The sequence below is a fragment of the Engystomops pustulosus genome, chromosome 6 (assembly GCF_040894005.1).
Source record: "Engystomops pustulosus chromosome 6, aEngPut4.maternal, whole genome shotgun sequence".
In the NCBI taxonomy this organism is placed as follows: domain Eukaryota; kingdom Metazoa; phylum Chordata; class Amphibia; order Anura; family Leptodactylidae; genus Engystomops; species Engystomops pustulosus.
Genome location: NC_092416.1, coordinates 188,227,070 through 188,252,784, shown reverse-complemented (window position 1 = coordinate 188,252,784; position 25,715 = coordinate 188,227,070). Strand labels below are relative to the sequence as shown.

The following is a 25,715-nucleotide window of genomic DNA, read 5'->3' as shown; positions in this document are numbered from 1 at the left end:
GGGAGGAGTGCGCCGGACACCATGTACACGGGGGGAGGAGTGCACCGGACATGCTGTACACGGGGGGGAGGAGTGCACCAATCACGATGTACACGGGGGGAGGAGTGCACCAATCACGATGTACACAGGAGGTGGAGTGCACCGGACACGCTGTACACGGGGGGAGGAGTGCGCCGGACACCATGTACACGGGGAGGAGGAGTGCACCAGACACCATGTACACGGGGGGAGGAGTGCACCGGACATGCTGTACACGGGGGGGAGGAGTGCGCCGGACACCATGTACACGGGGGGGAGGAGTGCGCCGGACACCATGTACACGGGGGGAGGAGTGCACCGGACACGCTGTACACGGGGGGAGGAGTGCACCGGACACGCTGTACACAGGGGGAGGAGTGCGCCGGACACGCTGTACACGGGGGGAGGAGTGCGCCGGACACGCTGTACACGGGGGGAGGAGTGCACTGGACACGCTGTACACGGGGGGAGGAGTGCACCGGACACGCCGTACACGGGGGGAGGAGTGCGCCGGACACGCTGTACACGGGGGGAGGAGTGCGCCGGACACCATGTACACGGGGGGAGGAGTGCGCCGGACACCATGTACACGGGGGGAGGAGTGCACCAGGGGGCGGGGCATCACTTACTTATCAGCTCCTCCTCTTCTATGTTGTCATCAAACGAATAGTTGCGCAGGAATTCGGCAAACGCCCCGTTCTGCGCCAGCAGCTCCTGGTACGATCCGGTCTCCGACACCTTCCCGTCCACAATCACCACAATGTGATCCACCTGCGGCAGGAAACTGATCCCGTGTGTGACCAGGAGCCGAGTCTGAGGGAGTATCACACATGGTGCAGCTTAGATACACAGCCCAGCAGACTGTATCACACATAGTGCAGCTTAGATACACAGCCCAGCAGACTGTATCACACAGGATAGGATTAGATACACAGCTCAGCAGACTGTATCACACAGGATGGGATTAGATACACCGCTCAGCAGACAGTATCACACAGGAGAGGATTAGATACACAGCTCAGCAGACAGTATCACACAGGAGGGGATGAGATACACAACTCAGCAGTCAGTATCACACAGGAGAGGATTAGATACACAGCTCAGCAGACAGTATCACATAGGATAGGATTAGATACACAGCTCAGCAGACAGTATCACACAGGGGAGGATTAGATACACAGCTCAGCAGGCAGTATCACACAGGAGGGGATGAGATACACAACTCAGCAGTCAGTATCACACAGGATGGGATTAGATACACAGCTCAGCAGACAGTATCACACAGGATGGGATTAGATACACAGCTCAGCAGGCAGTATCACACAGGATAGGATTAGATACACAGCTCAGCAGACTGTATCACACAGGAGAGGATTAGATACAACTCAGCAAACTATCAAACAGGAGAGGATTAGATACACAACTCAGCAGGCAGTATCACACAGGATAGGATTAGATACACAGCTCAGCAGACAGTATCACACAGGATAGGATTAGATACACAGCTCGGCAGACATTAGCACGGAGGAGAGGATTAGATACACAGCTCAGCAGACAGTATCACACAGGGTGGATTAGATACACAGCTCAGCAGGCAGTATCACACAGGGGAGGATTAGATACACAACTCAGCAGGCAGTATCACACAGGATAGGATTAGATACACAGCTCAGCAGACAGTATCACACAGGATAGGATTAGATACACAGCTCAGCAGACAGTATCACACAGGAGGGGATGAGATACACAGCTCAGCAGACTGTATCACACATGGTGCAGCTTAGATACACAGCCCAGCAGACAGTATCACACATTGTGCAGCTTAGATACACAGCCCAGTAGACTGTATCACACAGGATAGGATTAGATACACAGCTCAGCAGACTGTATCACACAGGAGAGGATGAGATACACAGCTCAGCAGTCAGTATCACACAGGATTAGATACACAGCTCAGCAGGCAGTATCACGCAGAAGGGGATTAGATACACAGCTCAGCAGTCAGTGTCACACAGGATTAGATACACAGCTCAGCAGGCAGTATCACACAGGAGAGGATTAGATACACAGCTCAGCAGTCAGTATCACATAGGAGGGGATTAGATACACAGCTCAGCAGGCAGTATCACACAGGAGAGGATTAGATACACAGCTCAGCAGGCAGTATCACACAGGATGGGCTTAGATACACAGCTCAGCAGGCAGTATCACACAGGAGAGGATTAGATACACAGCTCAGCAGTCAGTATCACACAGGATGGGCTTAGATACACAGCTCAGCAGGCAGTATCACACAGGAGAGGATTAGATACACAGCTCAGCAGTCAGTATCACACAGGATGGGCTTAGATACACAGCTCAGCAGGCAGTATCACACAGGAGAGGATTAGATACACAGCTCAGCAGTCAGTATCACACAGGAGAGGATTAGATACACAGCTCAGCAGTCAGTATCACACAGGATAGGATTAGATACACAGCTCAGCAGGCAGTATCACACAGGATAGGATTAGATACACAGCTCAGCAGTCAGTATCACACAGGATAGGATTAGATACACAGCTCAGCAGTCAGTATCACACAGGAGAGGATGAGATACACAGCTCAGCAGACAGTATCACACATGATAGGATTAGATACACAGCTCAGCAGGCAGTATCACACAGGATGGGATTAGATACACAGCTCAGCAGTCAGTATCACACAGGATAGGATTAGATACACAGCTCAGCAGACAGTATCACACAGGAGAGGATGAGATACACAGCTCAGCAGACAGTATCACACATGATAGGATTAGATACACAGCTCAGCAGGCAGTATCACACAGGATGGGATTAGATACACAGCTCAGCAGGCAGTAGCACCCAGGAGAGGATTAGATACACAGCTCAGCAGTCAGTATCACACAGGATGGGCTTAGATACACAGCTCAGCAGGCAGTATCACACAGGAGAGGATTAGATACACAGCTCAGCAGTCAGTATCACACAGGAGAGGATTAGATACACAGCTCAGCAGTCAGTATCACACAGGATAGGATTAGATACACAGCTCAGCAGGCAGTATCACACAGGATAGGATTAGATACACAGCTCAGCAGTCAGTATCACACAGGAGAGGATTAGATACACAGCTCAGCAGTCAGTATCACACAGGATAGGATTAGATACACAGCTCAGCAGGCAGTATCACACAGGATAGGATTAGATACACAGCTCAGCAGTCAGTATCACACAGGATTAGATACGCAGCTCAGCAGACTGTATCACACAGGATTAGATACACAGCTCAGCAGACTGTATCACACAGGATTAGATACGCAGGATCTTCCAGTACTCACTTTTCCTCGCAATAATCCGTCAGGACCAATCACATTGTCAAAGATGTGTTTGGCCACGTGAGCGTCCACGGCGGAGAGGGGGTCATCCAGGAGGTAGACGTCGGAGCTGCTGTAGACGGCGCGGGCGAGACTCACCCTCTGCTTCTGCCCTCCTGAGAGGTTAATGCCCTACAGGGTCAACCACAGAGTGATGGGAGCTATGTGATGGAAGGATCCCTAGCAGCGCAGAGTATTTCAGCAGAGCAATGGGAGCTATGTGATGAAAGGATCCCCAGCAGCACAGAGTATTTCAGCAGTGTAATGGCCACTATGTGATGAAAGGATCCCCAGCAGTGTAGTGGGCACTATGTGATGGCAGGATCCCCAGCAGTGTAGTGGGCACTATGTGATGAAAGGATCCCCAGCAGTGTAGTGGGCACTATGTGATGGCAGGATCCCCAGCAGTGTAGTGGGCACTATGTGATGAAAGGATCCCCAGCAGTGTAGTGGGCACTATGTGATGAAAGGATCCCCAGCAGAGTATTAGAGCACTGGTGCCGGCTGTACCTTCTCTCCGATCTCGGTCTGGTCTCCGCCGGGCAGGACCTCCAGGTCGGTCAGCAGGGCGCACGCTTCCAGAACCTTCTTGTAATTTTTCTCGCTTTCCGGTCGTCCGAATAGGATGTTGTCCTTCAGGGAGGAGTTCTGTATCCAGGCCTGCTGCGGGACGTAGGCCACGGAGCCCTGCGGGGACCAGACACGGGTCACGCTGCTTGTCCTGCGCTGAAGCTTCGTTACAGTGTACAAGGATGAGGTTATGCTGTACTGACCCTCACAGAGACGTCTCCTTCCAGCTTCTCCATCTCTCCCAGAAGAGCCGACACCAGAGACGACTTCCCACATCCCACGTGACCCACGATGGCCACGAGCGAGCCGGTGGGGACCACCAGGCTGATGCTGCGGGAGGGAGACACGGAGGATGATACATATATACAGCCCCGGTAGGGACCGGCCTCTGGGGGGCGCCCTCTCACCTGCTCAGAACCGGATCACTGGACCGAGCCCAACTGAACGTCCCGTTCTGAACCGCGATGGCCACGCCTGGAGGAGACACAAGAGGAAGTGACGGATAATCCGGCATCGGACACAAGAGCCGCACATCAGCTCCGGGACCTCACCGCTCAACGACTTCTCCTTATCCACCGCCCCCGGGTCCAACTCATCATTAGCCAAAAAGTTCTGGATCCTCTTGATGGAGACGCTGGCCTGCGGGGAGGTCCAAAGCACAAGGTCACAGGGATCCCATGCCGGATTATCAGATATTATCAGTATTAATAGGAGCTGATAGATGCCGGACTATCAGACGATGCTGGATTATCAGATATTATCAGTATTAATAGGAGCTGATAGATGCCGGATTATCAGATATTATCAGTATTAATAGGAGCTGATAGATGCCGGATTATCAGATATTATCAGTATTATTAGGAGCTGATAGATGCCGGATTATCAGATATTATCAGTATTAATAGGGGCTGATAGATGCCGGATTATCAGATATTATCAGTATTAATAGGAGCTGATAGATGCCGGATTATCAGATATTATCAGTATTAATAGGAGTTGATAGATGCCGGATTATCAGACGATGCCGGATTATCAGATATTATCATTATTAATAGGAGCTGATAGATGCCGGATTATCAGATATTATCAGTATTAATAGGGGCTGATAGATGCCGGATTATCAGATATTATCAGTATTAATAGGAGCTGATAGATGCCGGATTATCAGATATTATCAGTATTAATAGGAGTTGATAGATGCCGGATTATCAGACGATGCCGGATTATCAGATATTATCATTATTAATAGGAGCTGATAGATGCCGGATTATCAGATATTATCATTATTAATAGGATCTGATAGATGCCGGATTATCAGATATTATCAGTATTAATAGGAGCTGATAGATGCCGGATTATCAGATATTATCAGTATTAATAGGAGTTGATAGATGCCGGATTATCAGACGATGCCGGATTATCAGATATTATCATTATTAATAGGAGCTGATAGATGCCGGATTATCAGATATTATCATTATTAATAGGAGCTGATAGATGCCGGATTATCAGATATTATCAGTATTAATAGGAGCTGATAGATGCCGGATTATCAGATATTATCAGTATTAATAGGGGCTGATAGATGCCGGATTATCAGATATTATCAGTATTAATAGGAGCTGATAGATGCCGGATTATCAGATATTATCAGTATTAATAGGAGTTGATAGATGCCGGATTATCAGACGATGCCGGATTATCAGATATTATCATTATTAATAGGAGCTGATAGATGCCGGATTATCAGATATTATCATTATTAATAGGAGCTGATAGATGCCGGATTATCAGATATTATCAGTATTAATAGGAGCTGATAGATGCCGGATTATCAGATATTATCAGTATTAATAGGGGCTGATAGATGCCGGATTATCAGATATTATCAGTATTAATAGGAGCTGACAGATGCCGGATTATCAGATATTATCAGTATTAATAGGAGCTGACAGATGCCGGATTATCAGATATCATCAGTATTAATAGGGGCTGATAGATGCCGGATTATCAGATATTATCAGTATTAATAGGAGCTGATAGATGCCGGATTATCAGATATTATCAGTATTAATAGGAGCTGATAGATGCCGGATTATCAGACGATGCTGGATTATCAGATATTATCAGTATTAATAGGAGCTGATAGATGCCGGATTATCAGACGATGCTGGATTATCAGATATTATCAGTATTAATAGGAGCTGATAGATGCCGGATTATCAGATATTATCAGTATTAATAGGAGCTGATAGATGCCGGATTATCAGATATTATCAGTATTAATAGGAGCTGATAGATGCCGGATTATCAGACGATGCTGGATTATCAGATATTATCAGTATTAATAGGAGCTGATAGATGCCGGATTATCAGATATTATCAGTATTAATAGGGGCTGATAGATGCCGGATTATCAGATATTATCAGTATTAATAGGAGCTGATAGATGCCGGATTATCAGATATTATCAGTATTAATAGGAGCTGATAGATGCCGGATTATCAGATATTATCAGTATTAATAGGAGCTGATAGATGCCGGATTATCAGATATTATCAGTATTAATGGAGCTGATAGTTGCCGGATTATCAGACGATGCTGGATTATGAATCTCCCGGGATTAGGCCTCCCCTCACCTGGGCCAGGTTGCTGATGACCTGCGGCAGCATATTCAGGGGGAATCTCAGGATATTGAACAGGGACAGCGAGACGAAGGCTTTCTCCGCATCCAGAATGTTCTTCTCATCCACGGACACGTAGACGGCGAATGTGGTGAGCGCCACCTGGAGGGATCAGAGGGGTCAGGGGTCAGGTCTGCAGGGTTATGCTGGGGGTTGTAGTGTCACATGGACCTACCAGGAATGGAGCGCTGGTCCAGGCGAAGGTGGACAGGGCGTTGAGGTACGCGGCCTTCTTCAGGACGTTCAGCTCTTTGCTGCGGATCTCCAGGACCTTCTGCGAGAAGGACGGTTCCCAGGCGTAAAGCTTCAGCACCTTCATCCCATTCAGGATCTCATTCATCAACTTAATCCGGGAATCCTTGTACTGCATCTGCTCCACCTGCAACCAGCAAGGGAAGGGTTAAAGCAGCAGGACAGGACCTGTGACCTCCAGCAGGGGGCAGGACAGGACCTGTGACCTCCAGCAGGGGGCAGGACAGGACCAGTGACCTCCAGCAGGGGGCAGCACAGGACCTGTGACCTCCAGCAGGGGGCAGGACAGGACCAGTGACCTCCAGCAGGGGGCAGCACAGGACCTGTGACCTCCAGCAGGGGGCAGGACATGACCAGAGACCTCCAGCAGGGGGCAGTACAGGACCTGTGACCTCCAGGAGGGGGCAGGATAGGACCTGTGACCTCCAGCAGGGGGCAGGACAGGACCAATGACCTCCAGCAGGGGGCAGTACAGGACCTGTGACCTCCAGCAGGGGGCAGGACAGGACCTGTGACCTCCAGCAGGGGGCAGGACAGGACCAGTGACCTCCAGCAGGGGGCAGGACAGGACCAGTGACCTCCAGCAGGGGGCAGGACAGGACCAGTGACCTCCAGCAGGGGGCAGCACAGGACCTGTGACCTCCAGCAGGGGGCAGGACATGACCAGAGACCTCCAGCAGGGGGCAGTACAGGACCTGTGACCTCCAGCAGGGGGCAGGACAGGACCAATGACCTCCAGCAGGGGGCAGTACAGGACCTGTGACCTCCAGCAGGGGGCAGGACAGGACCTGTGACCTCCAGCAGGGGGCAGGACAGGACCAATGACCTCCAGCAGGGGGCAGGACAGGACCAGTGACTTCCAGCAGGGGGCAGCACAGGACCTGTGACCTCCAGGAGGGGACAGGACAGGACCAGTGACCTCCAGCAGGGGGCAGCACAGGACCAGAGACCTCCAGCAGGGGGCAGTACAGGACCAGTGACCTCCAGCAGGGGGCAGGACAGGACCTGTGACCTCCAGCAGGGGGCAGGACAGGACCAATGACCTCCAGCAGGGGGCAGTACAGGACCAGTGACCTCCAGCAGGGGGCAGTACAGGACCAGTGACCTCCAGCAGGGGGCAGCACAGGACCAGTGACCTCCAGCAGGGGGCAGCACAGGACCTGTGACCTCCAGCAGGGGGCAGGACAGGACCAGTGACCTCCAGCAGGGGGCAGTACAGGACCAATGACCTCCAGCAGGGGGCAGGACAGGACCAATGACCTCCAGCAGGGGGCAGGACAGGACCAATGACCTCCAGCAGGGGGCAGGACAGGACCATTGACCACCAGCAGGGGGCAGGACAGGACCAGTGACCTCCAGCAGGGGGCAGGACAGCACCAATGACCTCCAGCAGGGGGCAGGACAGGACCAGTGACCTCCAGCAGGGGGCAGGACGGGACCAGTGACCTCCAGCAGGGGGCAGCACAGGACCTGTGACCTCCAGCAGGGGGCAGGACAGGACCAGTGACCTCCAGCAGGGGGCAGGACAGGACCAATGACCTCCAGCAGGGGGCAGGACAGGACCAGTGACCTCCAGCAGGGGGCAGGACGGGACCAGTGACCTCCAGCAGGGGGCAGGACAGGACCAATGACCTCCAGCAGGGGGCAGGACAGGACCAATGACCTCCAGCAGGGGGCAGGACGGGACCAGTGACCTCCAGCAGGGGGCAGGACAGGACCAATGACCTCCAGCAGGGGGCAGGACAGGACCAATGACCTCCAGCAGGGGGCAGGACAGGACCAGTGACCACCAGCAGGGGGCAGGACAGGACCAGTGACCTCCAGCAGGGGGCAGGACAGGACCAGTGACCTCCAGCAGGGGGCAGGACAGGACCAGTGACCTCCAGCAGGGGGCAGGACAGGACCAGTGACCTCCAGCAGGGGGCAGGACAGGACCAGTAACCTCCAGCAGGGGGCAGGACAGGACCAGTGACCTCCAGCAGGGGGCAGGACAGGACCAGTGACCTCCAGCAGGGGGCAGGACAGGACCAGTGACCTCCAGCAGGGGGCAGGACAGGACCAGTGACCTCCAGCACGGGGCAGGACAGGACCAGTGACCTCCAGCAGGGGGCAGGACAGGACCAGTGACCTCCAGCAGGGGGCAGGACAGGACCTGTGACCTCCAGCAGGGGGCAGGACAGGACCAGTGACCTCCAGAAGGGGGCAGGACAGGACCAATGACCTCCAGCAGAGGGCAGGACAGGACCAATGACCTCCAGCAGGGGGCAGGACGGGACCAGTGACTTCCAGCAGGGGGCAGCACAGGACCAGTGACCTCCAGCAGGGGGCAGCACAGGACCAGTGACCTCCAGCAGGGGGCAGGACAGAACCAGTGACCTCAAGCAGGGGGCAGGACAGGACCAATGACCTCCAGCAGGGGGCAGCACAGGACTAATGACCTCCAGGAGGGGCCAGCACAGGACTAATGACCTCCAGGAGGGGCCAGCACAGGACTAATGACCTCCAGCACGGGGCAGGACAGGACCAGTGACCTCCAGCAGGGGGCAGGACAGGACCAGTGACCTCCAGCAGGGGACAAGATAGGACCTGTGACCTCCAGCAGGTGGCAGGACAGGACCTGTGACCTCCAGCAGGGGGCAAGATAGGACCTGTGACCTCCAGCAGGGGGCAAGACAGGACCAATGACCTCCAGCAGGGGGCAGGACAGAACCAGTGACCTCAAGCAGGGGGCAGGACAGCACCAATGACCTCCAGCAAGGGGCAGGACAGGACCAATGACCTCCAGCAAGGGGCAGGACAGGACCAGTGACCTCCAGCAAGGGGCAGGACAGGACCAGTGACCTCCAGCAGGGGGCAGGACAGGACCAGTGACCTCCAGCAGGGAACAGGACAGCACCAATGACCTCCAGCAGGGGGCAGGACAGGACCAATGACCTCCAGCAGGGGGCAGGACAGGACCAGTGACTTCCAGCAGGGGGCAGGACAGGACCAGTGACCTCCAGCAGGGGGCAGGACAGGACCAGTGACCTCCAGCAGGGGGCAGGACAGCACCAATGACCTCCAGCAGGGGGCAGGACAGCACCAATGACCTCCAGCAGGGGGCAGGACAGGACCAGTGACTTCCAGCAGGGGGCAGGACAGGACCAGTGACTTCCAGAAGGGGGCAGGACAGGACCAGTGACCTCCAGCAGGGGGCAGCACAGGACCAGTGACCTCCAGCAGGGGGCAGCACAGGACTAATGACCTCCAGCAGGGGGCAGGACAGGACATGTGACTTCCAGCAGGGGGCAGGACAGGACCAGTGACCTCCAGCAGGGGGTAGGACAGGACCAGTGACTTCCAGCAGGGGGCAGGACAGGACCAGTGACCACCAGCAGGGGGCAGGGCAGGACATGTGACCTCCAGCAGGGAGCGGATCAGGACTATTGACCTCCAGCAGGGGGCAGGACTATTGAGGTCTAGCAGGGGCAGGACAAGACCAGTGAAATCTAGCAGGGGGCAGGACAGGTCCACTGACCTTTGGGGACTCACCTGGAAGGCCCGGGTCTTCATGGCTATGAAGGCATTAATAGGGATGAGAAGAATCATGACAGCGACTCCGGCCAGAACTGATGGTCCCAGGGTCTGTAAGAGGAGATCTGGGTCAGATATCTGCAATGTGCCCCGGCACTCTAGGGGGCAGTAGAGGAAGAGGAGGGTCTATTACCTGCCAGAGGAAGTAGAGCGCCAGGCAGATCTGCAGAGGAGCCGACCACAGCATGTTCAGGAACGTGGTCAGGTCCTGAAACCGCTGAGCATCCACCGACATCAAGTTGACCACTTCTCCGACTGTAGACGATCGTTTTGCAGCATTTGTGATCACCAGCGACTACGGTAAATGTAAGATGGATAATTCTGGGTAAGACAAGATCTACCATCAATGCTGGAGGACCCACCATACAAGGATCAGGAATTAGGGGACAAGTGATGTCCATAGGTCCCTACCGTGGTGCATCAATATGGTGAGATGTTCTAATGGACACTACAGGGGATATCTACTGATCCTGGATGGAGACCCATCACATGGTACATGAATGTGGTGATATGTTGTAATGGACACTACAGGGGATATCTACTGATCCTGGACGGAGACCCATCACGTGGTACATCAATGTGGTGAGATCAATGGACACTACAGGGGATATCTACTGATCCTGGATGGAGACCCATCACGTGGTACACCAATATGGTGAGATGTTGTAATGGACACTACAGGGGATATCTACTGATCCTGGATGGAGACCCATCACGTGGTACATCAATATGGTGAGATGTTGTAATGGACACTACAGGGGATATCTACTGATCCTGGATGGAGACCCATCACGTGGTACATCAATATGGTGAGATGTTGTAATGGACACTACAGGGGATATCTACTGATCCTGGATGGAGACCCATCACGTGGTACACCAATATGGTGAGATGTTGTAATGGACACTACAGGGGATATCTACTGATCCTGGACGGAGACCCATCACGTGGTACATCAATATGGTGAGATGTTGTAATGGACACTACAGGGGATATCTACTGATCCTGGATGGAGACCCATCACGTGGTGCATCAATATGGTGATATGTTGTAATGGACACTACAGGGGGTATCTACTGATCCTGGATGGAGACCCATCACGTGGTACATCAATATGGTGAGATGTTGTAATGGACACTACAGGGGGTATCTACTGATCCTGGATGGAGACCCATCACGTGGTACATCAATGTGGTGAGATCAATGGACACAACAGGGGATATCTACTGATCCTGGACGGAGACCCATCACGTGGTACATCAATGTGGTGAGATCAATGGACACAACAGGGGATATCTACTGATCCTGGATGGAGACCCATCACGTGGTACATCAATGTGGTGAGATCAATGGACACTACAGGGGATATCTACTGATCCTGGACGGAGACCCATCACGTGGTACATCAATGTGGTGAGATCAATGGACACAACAGGGGATATCTACTGATCCTGGATGGAGACCCATCACGTGGTACATCAATGTGGTGAGATCAATGGACACAACAGGGGATATCTACTGATCCTGGACGGAGACCCATCACGTGGTACATCAATGTGGTGAGATCAATGGACACAACAGGGGATATCTACTGATCCTGGATGGAGACCCATCACGTGGTACATCAATGTGGTGAGATCAATGGACACTACAGGGGATATCTACTGATCCTGGATAGAGACCCATCACGTGGTACACCAATATGGTGAGATGTTGTAATGGACACTACAGGGGATATCTACTGATCCTGGACGGAGACCCATCACGTGGTACACCAATATGGTGAGATGTTGTAATGGACACTACAGGGGATATCTACTGATCCTGGATGGAGACCCATCACGTGGTACACCAATATGGTGAGATGTTGTAATGGACACTACAGGGGATATCTACTGATCCTGGATGGAGACCCATCACGTGGTACATCAATATGGTGAGATTTTCTAATGGACACTACAGGGGGTATCTACTGATCCTGGACGGAGACCCATCACTTGGTGGGTCATCATCTCACCTTCCTGTATATGATACCCGTGATGGCACTTCTCAGCCGCATCCCAGTTACAAAACAGTACTGGAAATGTTGGTGGAGGATCAGCGTTTGGGCCACGGAGGAGAGGAACATCAGAGCGGCGATGCTGAATCCCCACCAGGCTGGAGCCTCACGGTTTTTAATGAAGTCGATGAGAATGCTGGGAGATAAGAGAAGAGGTGGATTAGGGAAGAGTAGGAGATACTTGGGCCAATGTGACTCATGGGGACACATCTTCCTTTCCAGATCCCTACCTTAATAACTGAGGGTTCACAAAAGACAGGAGGTCCTGAAACAGCTTGAAAACAGATCCAATTAAGAAGAACGGGCCAAATGTCTTGAGCAGAACCTTCAGGAAGGAAGGCTCTTTCACTTTTTTGCCGTCCTCGATGAGGACATCAGACTCTGCGAGCTTCTCATCCACGTGGTTCAGCTCTATCTCCTGAGTCTTGGTAATCGGCACTTGGGTTGTCCTGTCACATCAAAGAATGGACATGAATTAGGAAATTGTGTAATCATAAGACTTACCATCGCCCTTCTGTGAGGATTCAGAGAAAGAACATCTGGACAATGGTCTGAAGATCAAACCCAACAAAATCTGGTCCTAATGCATGGATCAACGTGACCTCATACGAGTCAATACAAGAGATTGTGGGTCGTCAGGTTAGCATTCCATGTAGGAGATATTTTTTAACTCTTGGGCATTGTCTGAGAGTCCAAAACCCAAGATGTCTGTGAGAAGGTCAGTGAAGACTTTGTCGGTCCTGCACGTTGCTCCACCACATCTTGGTCACAATACAAACAACACACCTGATCCTGTTCTTCTCCTTTTCCCATTCTTTAATCAGTTTGGTGACCACTTCTTTAGATGTATCATCTTCATTCAGAGACCAAAGGTCCTTGTCCTCCAGAGGTCTTCTGTAACCCAGTATGGCCAACCTAAAGGGCAGAAAATATCAACGATATCAAGGATATCAGAATCTAATAGGATGAAACTACCATGCACAAGGATCTCCTGCTCGTGAAGACAAGGTGGTCAATGGTTGAGGGAGAACTCAAGGCTCAATCCTGACGGGAATAGGAATCCTCTCCATGGAGTCAATGTTTTACTGACACGAAGTGGATGGTCTATGGGTTTTAGTTACACCCTAAGGGGCAGATATTTTTCTAAATGTGGTCATTTAGTGATGAGCAGAGGACGTCTTTAGGGTGTCAATCACTAAAACACAGGGATGATCTAAAGGTTGACAGTCACCAACTATAGGTTGTCAATGATGGGTAGGGGAACATCTCAAAGGTCTTATCGAACACCTCATCTTGGTCACTAACAGACAGGGGATGGTCTCTAAGCTGTCCAAATTTACTGATGGGCAGGGGATGGTCTCAAGAGTTCCAATTACTAAGAAGTTGACATTGAAGGCACCTGAGGCTCTCAAACGCTCAGTGAAGGGTAGGGAGGCATCTAAAAAAACTACCAATCATTCACAAGGGGAGAGGAACATCTAATGGATATCACTAATCCATCACTAATGGATAAGCTGCCAATACTCATGGATAGGAATAGGAGGTCTCTAGACTTTCTTGGATAGGTGATGGAAGTTTCTTGGCTTATAAAGAAAGTCTCGAGCAAAGACTTGTCTCCTTGATGTGATGTCTCCAGCTAAAGAAGACAATTCTGGATTTTGGGCCACATAGGGATGACAAGTCCATACTACTTACCTCGTAAACCACCAGAATGTTAGTCTTGAGAGAAAACCTGCTTCCGCCTCTGGGCATGGGTTCTGCAGAGGAGATAATGATGACGATCAGTGTTGGTTTCTACATATTGCAGCAAATAGAAGGTGAATATGAAAATTGACTCACACAGTCCGATCTGATGGGGGAGAAGAAGGGTGGCGCCTCCTTGAAGCATGAGAGGATGAGCTCCAGCACCAGCAGAGTGAAATAAATAAAAAATGTAGTGAAACGGAATCTGTCTGAGACGCCCTATCGGAAAAATACAAGATATTGTATGGACATTGGTGAAGCGGACATGGGGGGAGAAGTCTCCGGGTGACTAGAACCCCATCCTGTTACCTCACGAAGTGAAGACATGACCTTCGAGCGGAACGGTACGATAGCGCATAGAGTGGCTAGGAACCAAAATATTATCAGGACCCCCGATGAACGGACGCCCCTCAGTCTCTCGTACTGCATGAGTATTGTGGCTGCGATCTGGAAGAGTAGGAAAAAGTGGTCATGGATTTAGCATCACAACCTAGAACCGATGACAGACCATAACATAGTGACGATCACGATACAAACCATAGTGATTCCGACTATGAGCGGAGTGACGAAGAACACGGGAGGCGGGGGGTCACTCTGTGCAAGATTATGGAAGGAATAGAAGAGGTCGGCCCAGCAAACCAACCAGAGGAGCACCCCGAAGAGCTGCGGAACAAGACAAGCTCGTTAGGACCCCCCATCTATGCTGGTACCACCACCACAACCCGAGCAGTCCTCACCGTCTTGGCCTTGCTGAGCGTGGACAGCACAATATATCCCTTCCTGTTATACTTTATATAAATTATATAAAAGGGCAGTATGGCCCAGAGGTAGATACAGGGGATCCAGGCAATGATCGTGTTCTGGAAGCATGGCGTCAGGTCCGGGTTATTGGTGTACAACGTCAGGTTGGGATCCTAAAAAAAGACAAAAACAATGACTGAGAATCCTCCAGTGTCATGAAGCTAATGAGAAGACTATAGTGATGGGTTGTGAGGGCCACAGACTCTAGATAGATGAGATGTTCCACCAGACCAAGGTTGGACCTTATAACAGGACCCTCAAAAACACCAAGGTCCAAGTGAAGAAATCTGGGGGTTGTGCCGGAGAATAATACCTTTCAGCCTATTACTAAGAACGCAAGTTGGCCGTATGACGTTCCGTATGACGTGCCGTACCACGTGCTGTATGACGTGCCGTACCACGTGCTGTATGACGTGCTGTATAACGTGCCGTACCACGTGCTGTATGACGTGCCGTACCACATGCTGTATAAAGTGCCGTATAATGTGCCGTACCACGTGCTGTATGAAGTGCCGTACCACGTGCTGTATGAAGTGCCGTACCACGTGCTGCATGAAGTGCCGTACCACGAGCCGTATATGTGCGACTTGACCCCGCAGTCCTGACCAAATATTATACACTTGTTATATACCATTCTGCATCAGATATCTGAATACTTTGTGGCTTCATCAGGTAAAACTCGTCCTCAGGTCATCTGCTTGTATATCTCAGTATAGAGATGCGGGATCTTATAGCGTATACCTGGCGACCATTACATAAACATATACCTCACGTGTAGGATTAATGGCTGCTTAACCCCTTCCTGCCGGCTCCTCTACAATGAACGATTGTGCACATGTTAGAAATCAGGTAATTATAGCGTCTCTGGACGGATACTATGTCCTGAGAGCCGGGAATCCAGCGGATCTCACATTACCAGCGTCTGCCCTCATTAAAGGGAATGAAGCGCACCGAGCCAAGGCCTGATGAATGACTGGATTGTTATATAATATAAAGCAGACCCCCGCTGCTATTAATCTCAGTCCTGACTGTGCTAAAAGCATTTTTTCTCCCAGTTTAAATGGACCAAAACCGCTAAGTAGTGGCATGTCATTGTGCCAGCCTGGGGAGTATGAAGGGTCCTGCTGCCACTACAAGGGTCCTACAGCGGCTCCTATACGCTGGTATTCCCTTTCCCACCAGACATTGGTGCCATTGCTTTGTCAAGGATGATACAAAGACAGGAACTTGCATATGTGAGGACTTGGACTAAAAATGAATGTGCCCCCTCCTCCCGTCCCATTCTGTGCATTGCCACAGCCACATCGCGAGAGAAGATCAGGCCTTGGTCTCCTGAAATGGGGTTGTGTGGCACATGTATGACAAGATTCTAGAAGAGGTTCTCGAAAAACATGAATCATCTATAGAATCTTTGGATGGAACTGCTGTTAAAAACCGATACAGTGCCACACTTCGCGGATACTGAAACTTCACATTAGAATCTAGAGATTCGCAGGAGATCTTGGGATACATGTTATCCTGGAGGTAGAAGGATTCCACAAACCTTTACGACACAAACCAATGGAATCAGCGGCGCCAAACTGACGAAACCGAGTTGTCATCTATAAGAATAAGGTCTTCGGACTGATTCCTCCAAGAGTATGGATGTACTGGAGGATGACGATAAGGAGCTGCACTAGAACTGTACTAGAAGGTCATGTTCAGAAAATGTTGGAGATCTGCCACCTCGTGAAGTCAGCAAAGGCAATGGTGCTGCCCATGTGTTGTACTGCCCATTGACATTAGAAAGTTGTGGAATAGTCGGTGGTAAAGTCCTTGTTGCTGCTATGTACACTGCACATCCATGTACCCAACCCTCCGAGAGCCGTCACACACGTTAGGTTACATCAGACAGTGGATGGCCAAATGCACGGTGGGTCTGCGGCTATCGCTGCCACCTCCTCCTCTATATGGACTTGGTGGAGCAGGACATGACCCGTGAATAAGAGAGGGGAGGAAGCCACTGCCAGACACTACGGATGGGGCAAATAACCTGCAACTTTTTGATTCTTATCTCCAGACGAGATGGAAGTTAGTAAAACCTGCAGACACATTAGCTGGTGGGTCAGTCCTGCTGAAATGATGAAGACATTGGGTCAAAGAGAGACAAAACATCGCTATGCATAACCGGACCACCACTGAAGCCCCCACATGCTGAACGTTTCTCCATTTCTTGGTGGACCTTACGTCTTTGGGGTTGGATTCTCTTGTGAAACGTTCTGGGGGAGGATCCACTTATAGGGAAGTAAAACCTCGAATGGACGCTATAAAACATTCGCTTTGCATACAAACTTCCGCAACATCTAATCTTCTCCGGAGAGTGGACGTCTTCATTACAAGGGCTCGGCTTTGTCTTTCAGAAAGATTTTAATAATATGCAAAATAACGGGAACATGGAGAACAATGGCGGCAGGAGATTCATGGCCTCGATGAGCGGCTGGGAAGATCTTGACATGCAAAACCCTCCTGGAAAATAAAATTACCTCCAAGCTTTATGACCACTATGTTTTGATTTCTCCAGAGGGGGCGCTATGTTAATGGCTTCAGTTAGTCTCCACTGTTTTGGCACCTGTGACCTTGAGTCTCAGCTGGTGGTACAGTAGGGGCTCCGTATCTAAGCTCCTCAGTTACTACATCCTGGCTATGCAATGTACAATGGCGACAGGTATTCATAGAAATAAGATATTTTTGGCGGTTCGTTCCCTCCTGGGTTTTGTCTCCAATTTGCACCTTCAATGAATTATTCTTCTCTCATACAATAACCTGGCAGGCGGCCTAGTTCAGGAGACGCGAGGTCCTTGTGAGGCTCATGTTATAAAATATCCCGATGAGCTCATAGATTTGTGGACCAGAGCCCAAAAGAAACGGAAGAGGAACATACATTATAGAGATTGTCAGGTGACCTCATGTCATGGGGAGCATCAACCGCGCCATTCAAGAGCAAGCTAAAGATAGATAAATAGAAGATATATAGAGGGACAAAAAAAACTATAGACCGTAGATTAATTGTTAAATAGACAGATCTAAAGACAGGAAATAGACAAATTATAGGAGATAGATGATAGATATATAGACAGGAGATGATGATAAGCATCTTCTCCCGGACATTCACCCAAGGGGTATTCAAAGGCGCAAAACATCCTCTGCCCACCAAACTCCACATGCAGGGGGCCCCTTTAGGACAGGGGGCCCTGCGCAAATGCCCAGTTGGCCGCCCCCTAACTCCGACCCTGTCTGTCAGACCTGAGGCTGCATGGCATCTGCAGTTTTGTTACAATGGGCCTCATTTACTAAGGGTCCGCGGAGTGCATTTTCGTTGGGTTTCCTGACGATTTCCATTTTGCTGCGAATTACCCCCGGATTTTGGCGCACCCGATCGTATTTTGGCGCATCTGCGCCGGCTTGCACGCGACAGAAATCAGGGGGCGGGCCGTCGGACAACCCGACGGATTCGTACAACATTTAGAATTGTGTCGCAAGACAATGCACTTACAAGCACCGGGAAGAAGGTGAACTCCGGCGGACCTCAGCAGGGTAGCAACGGATGCAGGAAATTGGACGCGTTACCTTAGTGAATCGCAGCAGACCCGAATCCTCGTCGGACAATGCACTGCGGGATCGCGACAGGACCGGGTAAGTAAATCTGCCCCAATGAGTCCGTGGCTCATTGTATTCAATACTGTGTAAAATGCCATATAGTGCAATACAGTGGTATTGCAGTATAGAAAAGATCAGACCATCTAGGGTTAAAGTAGAAAGTCTAAAAAATTGTGTAAAAAAAAAAGTTAAAAAAAAATCATCCCCTTTCCCTACAACTGGTATAAAACGTAATAAACAGTAAAAATCACAAACACATCAGGTATCACCGCGTCCCAAAATGCCCGATCTATCAAAATATAAAAACGGTTATTCCCGGCTGTGAACCCCATAGCGGCCAAATATCCAAAACGTCACTTTTACACCATTTGACATCACACAAGAAATGTAAGAAAAAGTGATCAAAAGGTCGCACAGTCCTCAAAATGGAAGCAATGAAAACTTCAGCTCATCTTGCAAAAAATGACCCCTCCCACAGCTCCGTACAGCGAAGCATGAGAAGGTTATGAGCGCCAGAAGATAGCGAAACACATTTTTTATACACATTCTTTTACTTTTTGAAAATGTAGTAAAATACAATGGGGGTCATTTATCTTTATTTTTCTTCCTGTTTTTTTCTGTCTTTTTCTGAGCCACTTTTTGGGGCATTGCAATTTTTGCACCTTTTTGGGGGCGTGTTTTTTATTTGCCTATTTCCCCACATTTTGAATTTTTTTTACAGCTTCCCGGTACACGGCATGGAATAATATATAACGTCACTGAGAAGTAAAATTTGTTATGCAGAAAATAAGCCTCACACAGCTCTGTACACGGAAAAATGAAAAAGTTCTAGATTGTTGAAGTTGAAGAGCGAAAAATGAACGAAAAAACGCTGCGTCCTTAAGAGGTTAAAGAGCCCTTCACACCTCAATACTGCAAATGCCCCAACTGCAGTGATGATTTAGGGCCTGTAGATAGTATAGTCCTGTATGTTTTGGTGGAGTCGCCCTTTAAGGCCGTTTGACCAGTGTTCTGAGGCTCTGCTCAGGACTGAACTGCAGAGAAGAAAACATAAGAGGACATGTGGTTGTGAGCCTCTGATATCCCTCACTGCAGCTATAAGACTTCTTCCTTCTTCTGTAGCACCCACCATCAGTAAGTTAGAGAATGACATATCCTAAAATTACTGAAAACAGCTGAGAGTACAAGACATCAGTGAGTATACATGGCTGAAAAGGGGACTGAACAGGAAACCAGTCAGATATTTGATTTCTCCACCAGGAACCATAGAGCCATAGAACCAGGAACCATATTCGATCTGCCATCAGGAACCACCAGGCACCATCAGGATACACCAAAGAACCACCATGTGGAACCACTGATAAGCCACCCATCAAAAACACTTAAGGAACCATCTAGAAACCAACAGGTATCTTCAAGGAATCACCACCAGGAACCATCTGGGAACCATCATTAGGATCCACCAAACAACCAGCACATGGAACCATTGATGAATCACCAATGAAGAAGCATTGAGACACCATCTAGAAACCACCACAAGGAATCAACAAGAAACCACCCTAAGATCTTCAAGGAATCACCACCAGAAACCATCTGGGAACCATCATTAGGATCCACCAAACAACCAGCACATGGAACCATTGATGAACCACCAATGATGAAGCATTGAGACACCATCTAGGAACCACCACAAGGAACCAACAAAAAAACCACCCCAAGATCTTCAATGAATCACCACCAGGAACCATCTGGGAACCATCATTAGGATCCACCAAACAACCAGCACATGGAACCATTGATGAACCACCAATGAAGAAGCATTGAGACACCATCTAGAAACCACCAAAAGGAACCAACTAGGAACCACCCCAAGATCTTCAAGGAATCTCCACCAGGAACCATCCGGGAACCATCATTAGGATCCACCAAACAACCAGCATATGGAACCATTGATGAACCACCAATGAAGAACCGTTGAGACACCATCTAAAAACCACCACAATGGTTGAGCTTGAGTCCTACTTGTTTATGATTCTTTGTCATAGCTAAATATGGGGCTGCGATCCGAACATGTGCCTGACTTGTAGGCTTCTCGCTCGCTTGCAATAAAGTTTATTGAACCATAAAAACCACCACAAGGAACCAACAAGGAACCACCCCAAGATTTTCAAGGAATCTCCACCAGGAACCATCATTAGGATCCACCAAACAACCAGCACATGGAACCATTGATGAACCACCAATGAAGAAGCATTGAGACACCATCTAGAAACCATCACAAGGAACCAACAAGAAACCACCCCAAGATCTTCAAGGAATCTCCACCAGGAACCATCATTAGGATCCACCAAACAACCAGCACATGGAACCATTGATGAACCACCGATGAAGAACCATTGAGACACCATCTAGGAACCACCACAAGGAACAAACAAGAAACCACCACCAGGAATCATTGAAGAAGCATACATTCATTATTGTTCATAGATTGTTCCCACACACTCCCTAGTGCAAACACATCATCAAGCCGTAAATGATAAGGCGCCAATTTGTCATTTTTGGCCATAGAATCAGATCTTTGTCATGGAAAGAACGACAGGAAGAAAGATAAAAGATTGCAAAAGCAAACACCGAGCACCAGAAGAAAATCCTAACTCTAAATACATGACTCGGTGAATCCGTGAGGTGTGCTCGTCTTAGATGTTCATTGTCCCATGTGAAAGGTGTCAACAGAATCTGATCTAGAGGGATATTCTCTAAAAGTCGTCACCACGATCTGGGTGAGAGGACACCACCTGAGCTCATCTCTCTGTGTTCTTGTAATGATGTGTACTCAGGCAATGGGGAAGACAAAGAGTCATTATATAATTTACAGTTGTAAAGTCAACAGTGGAACAAGGGTCAGGAGAACAACACCAGGTGTAGAACGCCTGGCACATCAACCTGTCCATCTGCAGACAAACTGCAATGTGAACATTGACAGATCTTATAAAGGAACCACCATTCACCTACATTTATAATGACGCTGACCTGGATGAGTGGAGACACATGCCACCATGTTCTATTGGTCTCCACCAATAAGTAGGTACCTGAAGGACGTAGCTTTGCCCTTCACTCTTTCCTGAAGTCCTCCGTAATACCGGGAAAGCTCCCCCTTATTATGTAGGTCTTCTACATTCAACAGGAGGAGGTTTCCACAGGACCATTGCCTAACAACCTCCTACCAGATGGGTCAGAGGAACGATTGATTACTACTTGCCGGTAATTAAATGATGTTGAGTTATATTGATATAGTCATGTTTCAAGGTTATTTCCCAAAAACTTGCACTCCATAGGTAGAGGTTGCACCCATTTTCTACCTTTACTTCTTGTGAGTGTCCATCTCTCAAATATTCCCAAAAGAATCTGAGTATCTGACGTCTTCCAGCGCCACCGATTTTCTGCAGTTCCTCCGTCTTGGCCGTTGCCCTAGGAACTGTCCACTGTGTTAATGTTTAATTCTGATGAATGTTTTGTTGCGGCAAAGCAGCGCCGCTCAGGGGGTAAGGAAATGTAATGGTGACATCAGCGGAGTAGTAATATATGCCGGTATAACTACAGACCAGCGGAACTAATCACAGAAGATTGCTACCAGGTCGCACGCCTGGACTCAATCCGGACTTTTCCAGATGTTTCTCATTCGGCTCCTGGTCACCGATCTTGGGTCTTCGGTGAATGAGGTTAACAACCTTCTAGGATTCACGGCATTGGGGGTGGGGGGGGGGCATATTTGATAGATCACCTGTAAATTGGTAAAATGATGTGATCCAACTCTTATACTTCCAACTGCAGATCCGATTCCTGCCGTCATATCCATCACTGATCATCATTGGATAATCATGGAGATCAGGGGGAATATCATCACATCACTCAAAAACATCCCTGGTGGAATAGTCAGGGAGGATCCTACTCGTACTATAAGCATCCACCACAAGGATCGGAGGAATCCCAGGGGAGGACACAAGGTGATGGACAATCATCCTGTGAACAAAATACGACGGAGAGGAGGAAATACTGTACAAGTTATTAATATAGTCACAACATCCTCCGAGAGATGTAATAGATATGAGACGGGTCATTATTATTCCGGAGCACCGCAGATATTACTAATCACCTCCGCTCAGTAGACTGTATCGGTCCCGCTCTGTAGACATGTTATGTATGGCCGGCTGCCAGCTCCACAAGTCTTCACCTTAGTTTTTATAGCCGGAGGTCTGTTTTACTTTATTTTTCTTGAGGAGATCTCCACTTGGTTGAACCTGACTGCACACATCCCCATCTCCTCCTCTCTACTTCTCGGAGCGGGTTTTGCCATTGTTTATCTTCCATGTCGTTGTAGTGTATATGCACATTACTGTAGGATGTAGTGCTGTACTAACCGATAGCTGGTGGAATTACCAACAAGTCCTAGTTATCTCTGTCCACCCTTACATAGTACATGGGACTCTGTGTAGGCTCTCGACACCACATTATCCGTTCCATGGTCTCATGCAGTATGGTGGACATCTTCTATTCTCCGTCCTCACTCATCCTGAGATGTTTGTTCCTCAGATCTCCTAAAGTAGACCAATTGACAAGGTCAGACCTGGTACTATTTACATGTAGGAGTCATCATCCCCGCTACCTACATCACAGCCGCTCTCTTTAGAGACACGATAATCCCATTAACCTGCTTATTTTCCACCCACGAAAAGACTAAATGTCAGCAGCAGGTACATGGAGCTGAGTGAATAGAGGTCGTGGGCGGTGGGAGCTGTACGTAACGGCCCTCTTTGCTGTCTACAGCTCCTGATCAAAGAGAACGCTAATAATAATCTTATTACTGCCAAAGGCGATGAAAGCTCTCAGGTCCACATGCGGGAGATGTGCCAGAACTTAGGAGATGCAGGACTCTATGATGACCACTGCTTGGACATCAGTCTTCTGGAATACCGCATGAATGGGCTCCATGATAAGTTATCCTCCACTGTGCCGCAGCGGCCCCAACCATGGATTATGGTATACATATACGAGATGACCTAATTGCACATCTGTAGGCCCAACACACCTCTAGATTAGAGGACCAAGTAACGACCTACATGCCCCAATGGGCCAAAGTAGACATGTCTGGGTCTTCGTGAAGCGTCCTGCATTGAGTAGCTATAGGACCCACTCTTCCAAGGATCCATCGCTCCTGATACCTGACCATGCACCTATAATGATGCCAGCTCAGCTTGGGTTGAGGGGATGTTTGTTGTCGTTGGCCATTTTTTATAGATGTTCAAAGATCTGTCGATTTTTGTTGCAGAATCATTCACAATGTCTTCCACCTCTTACAGGCGCATTGTGAGTGTGCATACAGCTTCTAGGAGGAGACCCGGGCACACCCTTGTTATAGACCTCGCCTTCGCAATTTTAACCTACAATAAGTAGGGCACCGCTGGTACAATGTAATTATTTTGGGCAGGAGTTACATGAATAAATGATGCAGGAAACTGCTAAGGAGCAATAGAAGGAACGTTAGGTGGAGATGTTTGGCCTCGGATCAGCACCAGGATCTGATGTTTATTTTTAGTAGGCTCTTAAATTACTGGGAGAAGTCTGAGCTGTAACTCCTAAAATGATATAGAGATTATCTACACGAAGATAAGTTTTTCCTGTAGATAATTTATATAGATAAGCCTCTCCTGTAGATAATCTTCTTCCATAGAAAACCTTGTGTTTTAGATAAGCTCCTCCTAAGTACAAGCTCCTCCTAGAAAACCTTGTCTTGTAAATAATCTCCTCCTTTAGATAGTCTCCACCTGTAAAAAAAAATAAAATGTTGCAGACAGCCCGGTCCTGTTGTTCGTAGGCTCCTCCTGTATTATTGAGGAAGATATGCCTCTTCTGTAGAGGCTTGAAGGTAAGTTACTCTGCTAGGAAAGTTCATCCTGCTGATAGGTTCTTCCCATGAGTAACCTCTTCCCATTGGAGACCTGGCTTTTATAGAGTAACCTCCTCCTAACCACCTCCTTCTTCTGATGATAGCTCCTCCTGTGAGTAACCTCCAACAGAGAAGCTTCTGCTGTAGGTAGCTCCACTTGTAGATACGGTCCTCCTGTGAGTAACCTTCTCCATTAGGTTAAGCTTTTTCTAAAGATAGCTCCTCCCGTGAGTAACCTCCTACTGAGAAGCTTCTGCTGAAGAAAGCTCCAATTGTAGATTATCTCCGCCTCTGACAAACCTTCTCCTCTAGGTAAGCTTCTTCTGAAAATAGATCCTCTTGCATGTAGCCTCCAACAGAGAAGCTTCTGCTGACGATCTCTCCACTTGTAGATAGGGGCCTCCCCTGAGTAACCTTCTCCTTTAGGTTGAGCTATTTCTAAAGATAGTTCTCCTCTGAGTAACCTCTTATAGAGAAGCTTGTGCTGAAGATAGCTCCACTTGTAGATAGGGTTCACCTTTGAGTAACCTTCTCCTTTAGGTTGAGCTATTTCTAAAGATAGTTCTCCTCTGAGTAACCTCCTATAGAGAAGCTTGTGCTGAAAATAGTTCCACTTGTAGATAGGGTTCACCTTTGAGTAACCTTCTCCTTTAGGTTAAGCTTTTTCTAAAGATAGCTCCTCCTGTGAGTAACCTCCTATAGAGAAGCTTCTGCTGAAGATAGCTCCACCTCTGAGTAACATCCTCCTCTAGGTAAGCTTCTTCTGAAAATAGATCCTCTTGCATGTAGCCTCCAACAGAGAAGCTTCTGCTGACGATCTCTCCACTTGTAGATAGGGGCCTCCCCTGAGTAACCTTCTCCTTTAGGTTGAGCTATTTCTAAAGATAGTTCTCCTCTGAGTAACCTCCTATAGAGAAGCTTGTGCTGAAAATAGTTCCACTTGTAGATAGGGTTCACCTTTGAGTAACCTTCTCCTTTAGGTTAAGCTTTTTCTAAAGATAGCTCCACCTCTGAGTAACCTCCTACAGAGAAGCCTGTGCTGAAGATAGCTCCACC

The 25,715-nt window shown here is 48.9% G+C and overlaps 1 protein-coding gene across 4 annotated transcripts in view; it reads right to left on the bottom strand.

Annotated features, from left to right (window-relative positions):
• Positions 1-25,715, bottom strand: part of ABCC3 (ATP binding cassette subfamily C member 3) — an 83,587-nt gene that overhangs the window by 13,682 nt on the left and 44,190 nt on the right. For all 4 annotated transcript variants that reach the window (XR_011847864.1, XM_072112759.1, XM_072112758.1 and 1 more), the window contains 18 exons: positions 15,016-15,192; positions 14,816-14,941; positions 14,588-14,725; positions 14,375-14,497; positions 14,231-14,292; positions 13,322-13,450; positions 12,766-12,984; positions 12,494-12,671; positions 10,610-10,771; positions 10,435-10,527; positions 6,827-7,030; positions 6,607-6,753; positions 4,519-4,606; positions 4,375-4,441; positions 4,171-4,297; positions 3,908-4,084; positions 3,362-3,529; positions 648-831 (listed from right to left, as the gene is read on the bottom strand). Coding sequence is in view for 3 of the 4 variants with exons in the window: in XM_072112759.1 (XP_071968860.1) it covers positions 648-831; positions 3,362-3,529; positions 3,908-4,084; positions 4,171-4,297; positions 4,375-4,441; positions 4,519-4,606; positions 6,607-6,753; positions 6,827-7,030; positions 10,435-10,527; positions 10,610-10,771; positions 12,494-12,671; positions 12,766-12,984; positions 13,322-13,450; positions 14,231-14,292; positions 14,375-14,497; positions 14,588-14,725; positions 14,816-14,941; positions 15,016-15,192 (2,569 nt within the window). In the remaining variant the exon portion in view is untranslated. The remainder of the gene's footprint in view (positions 1-647; positions 832-3,361; positions 3,530-3,907; positions 4,085-4,170; positions 4,298-4,374; positions 4,442-4,518; positions 4,607-6,606; positions 6,754-6,826; positions 7,031-10,434; positions 10,528-10,609; positions 10,772-12,493; positions 12,672-12,765; positions 12,985-13,321; positions 13,451-14,230; positions 14,293-14,374; positions 14,498-14,587; positions 14,726-14,815; positions 14,942-15,015; positions 15,193-25,715) is intronic.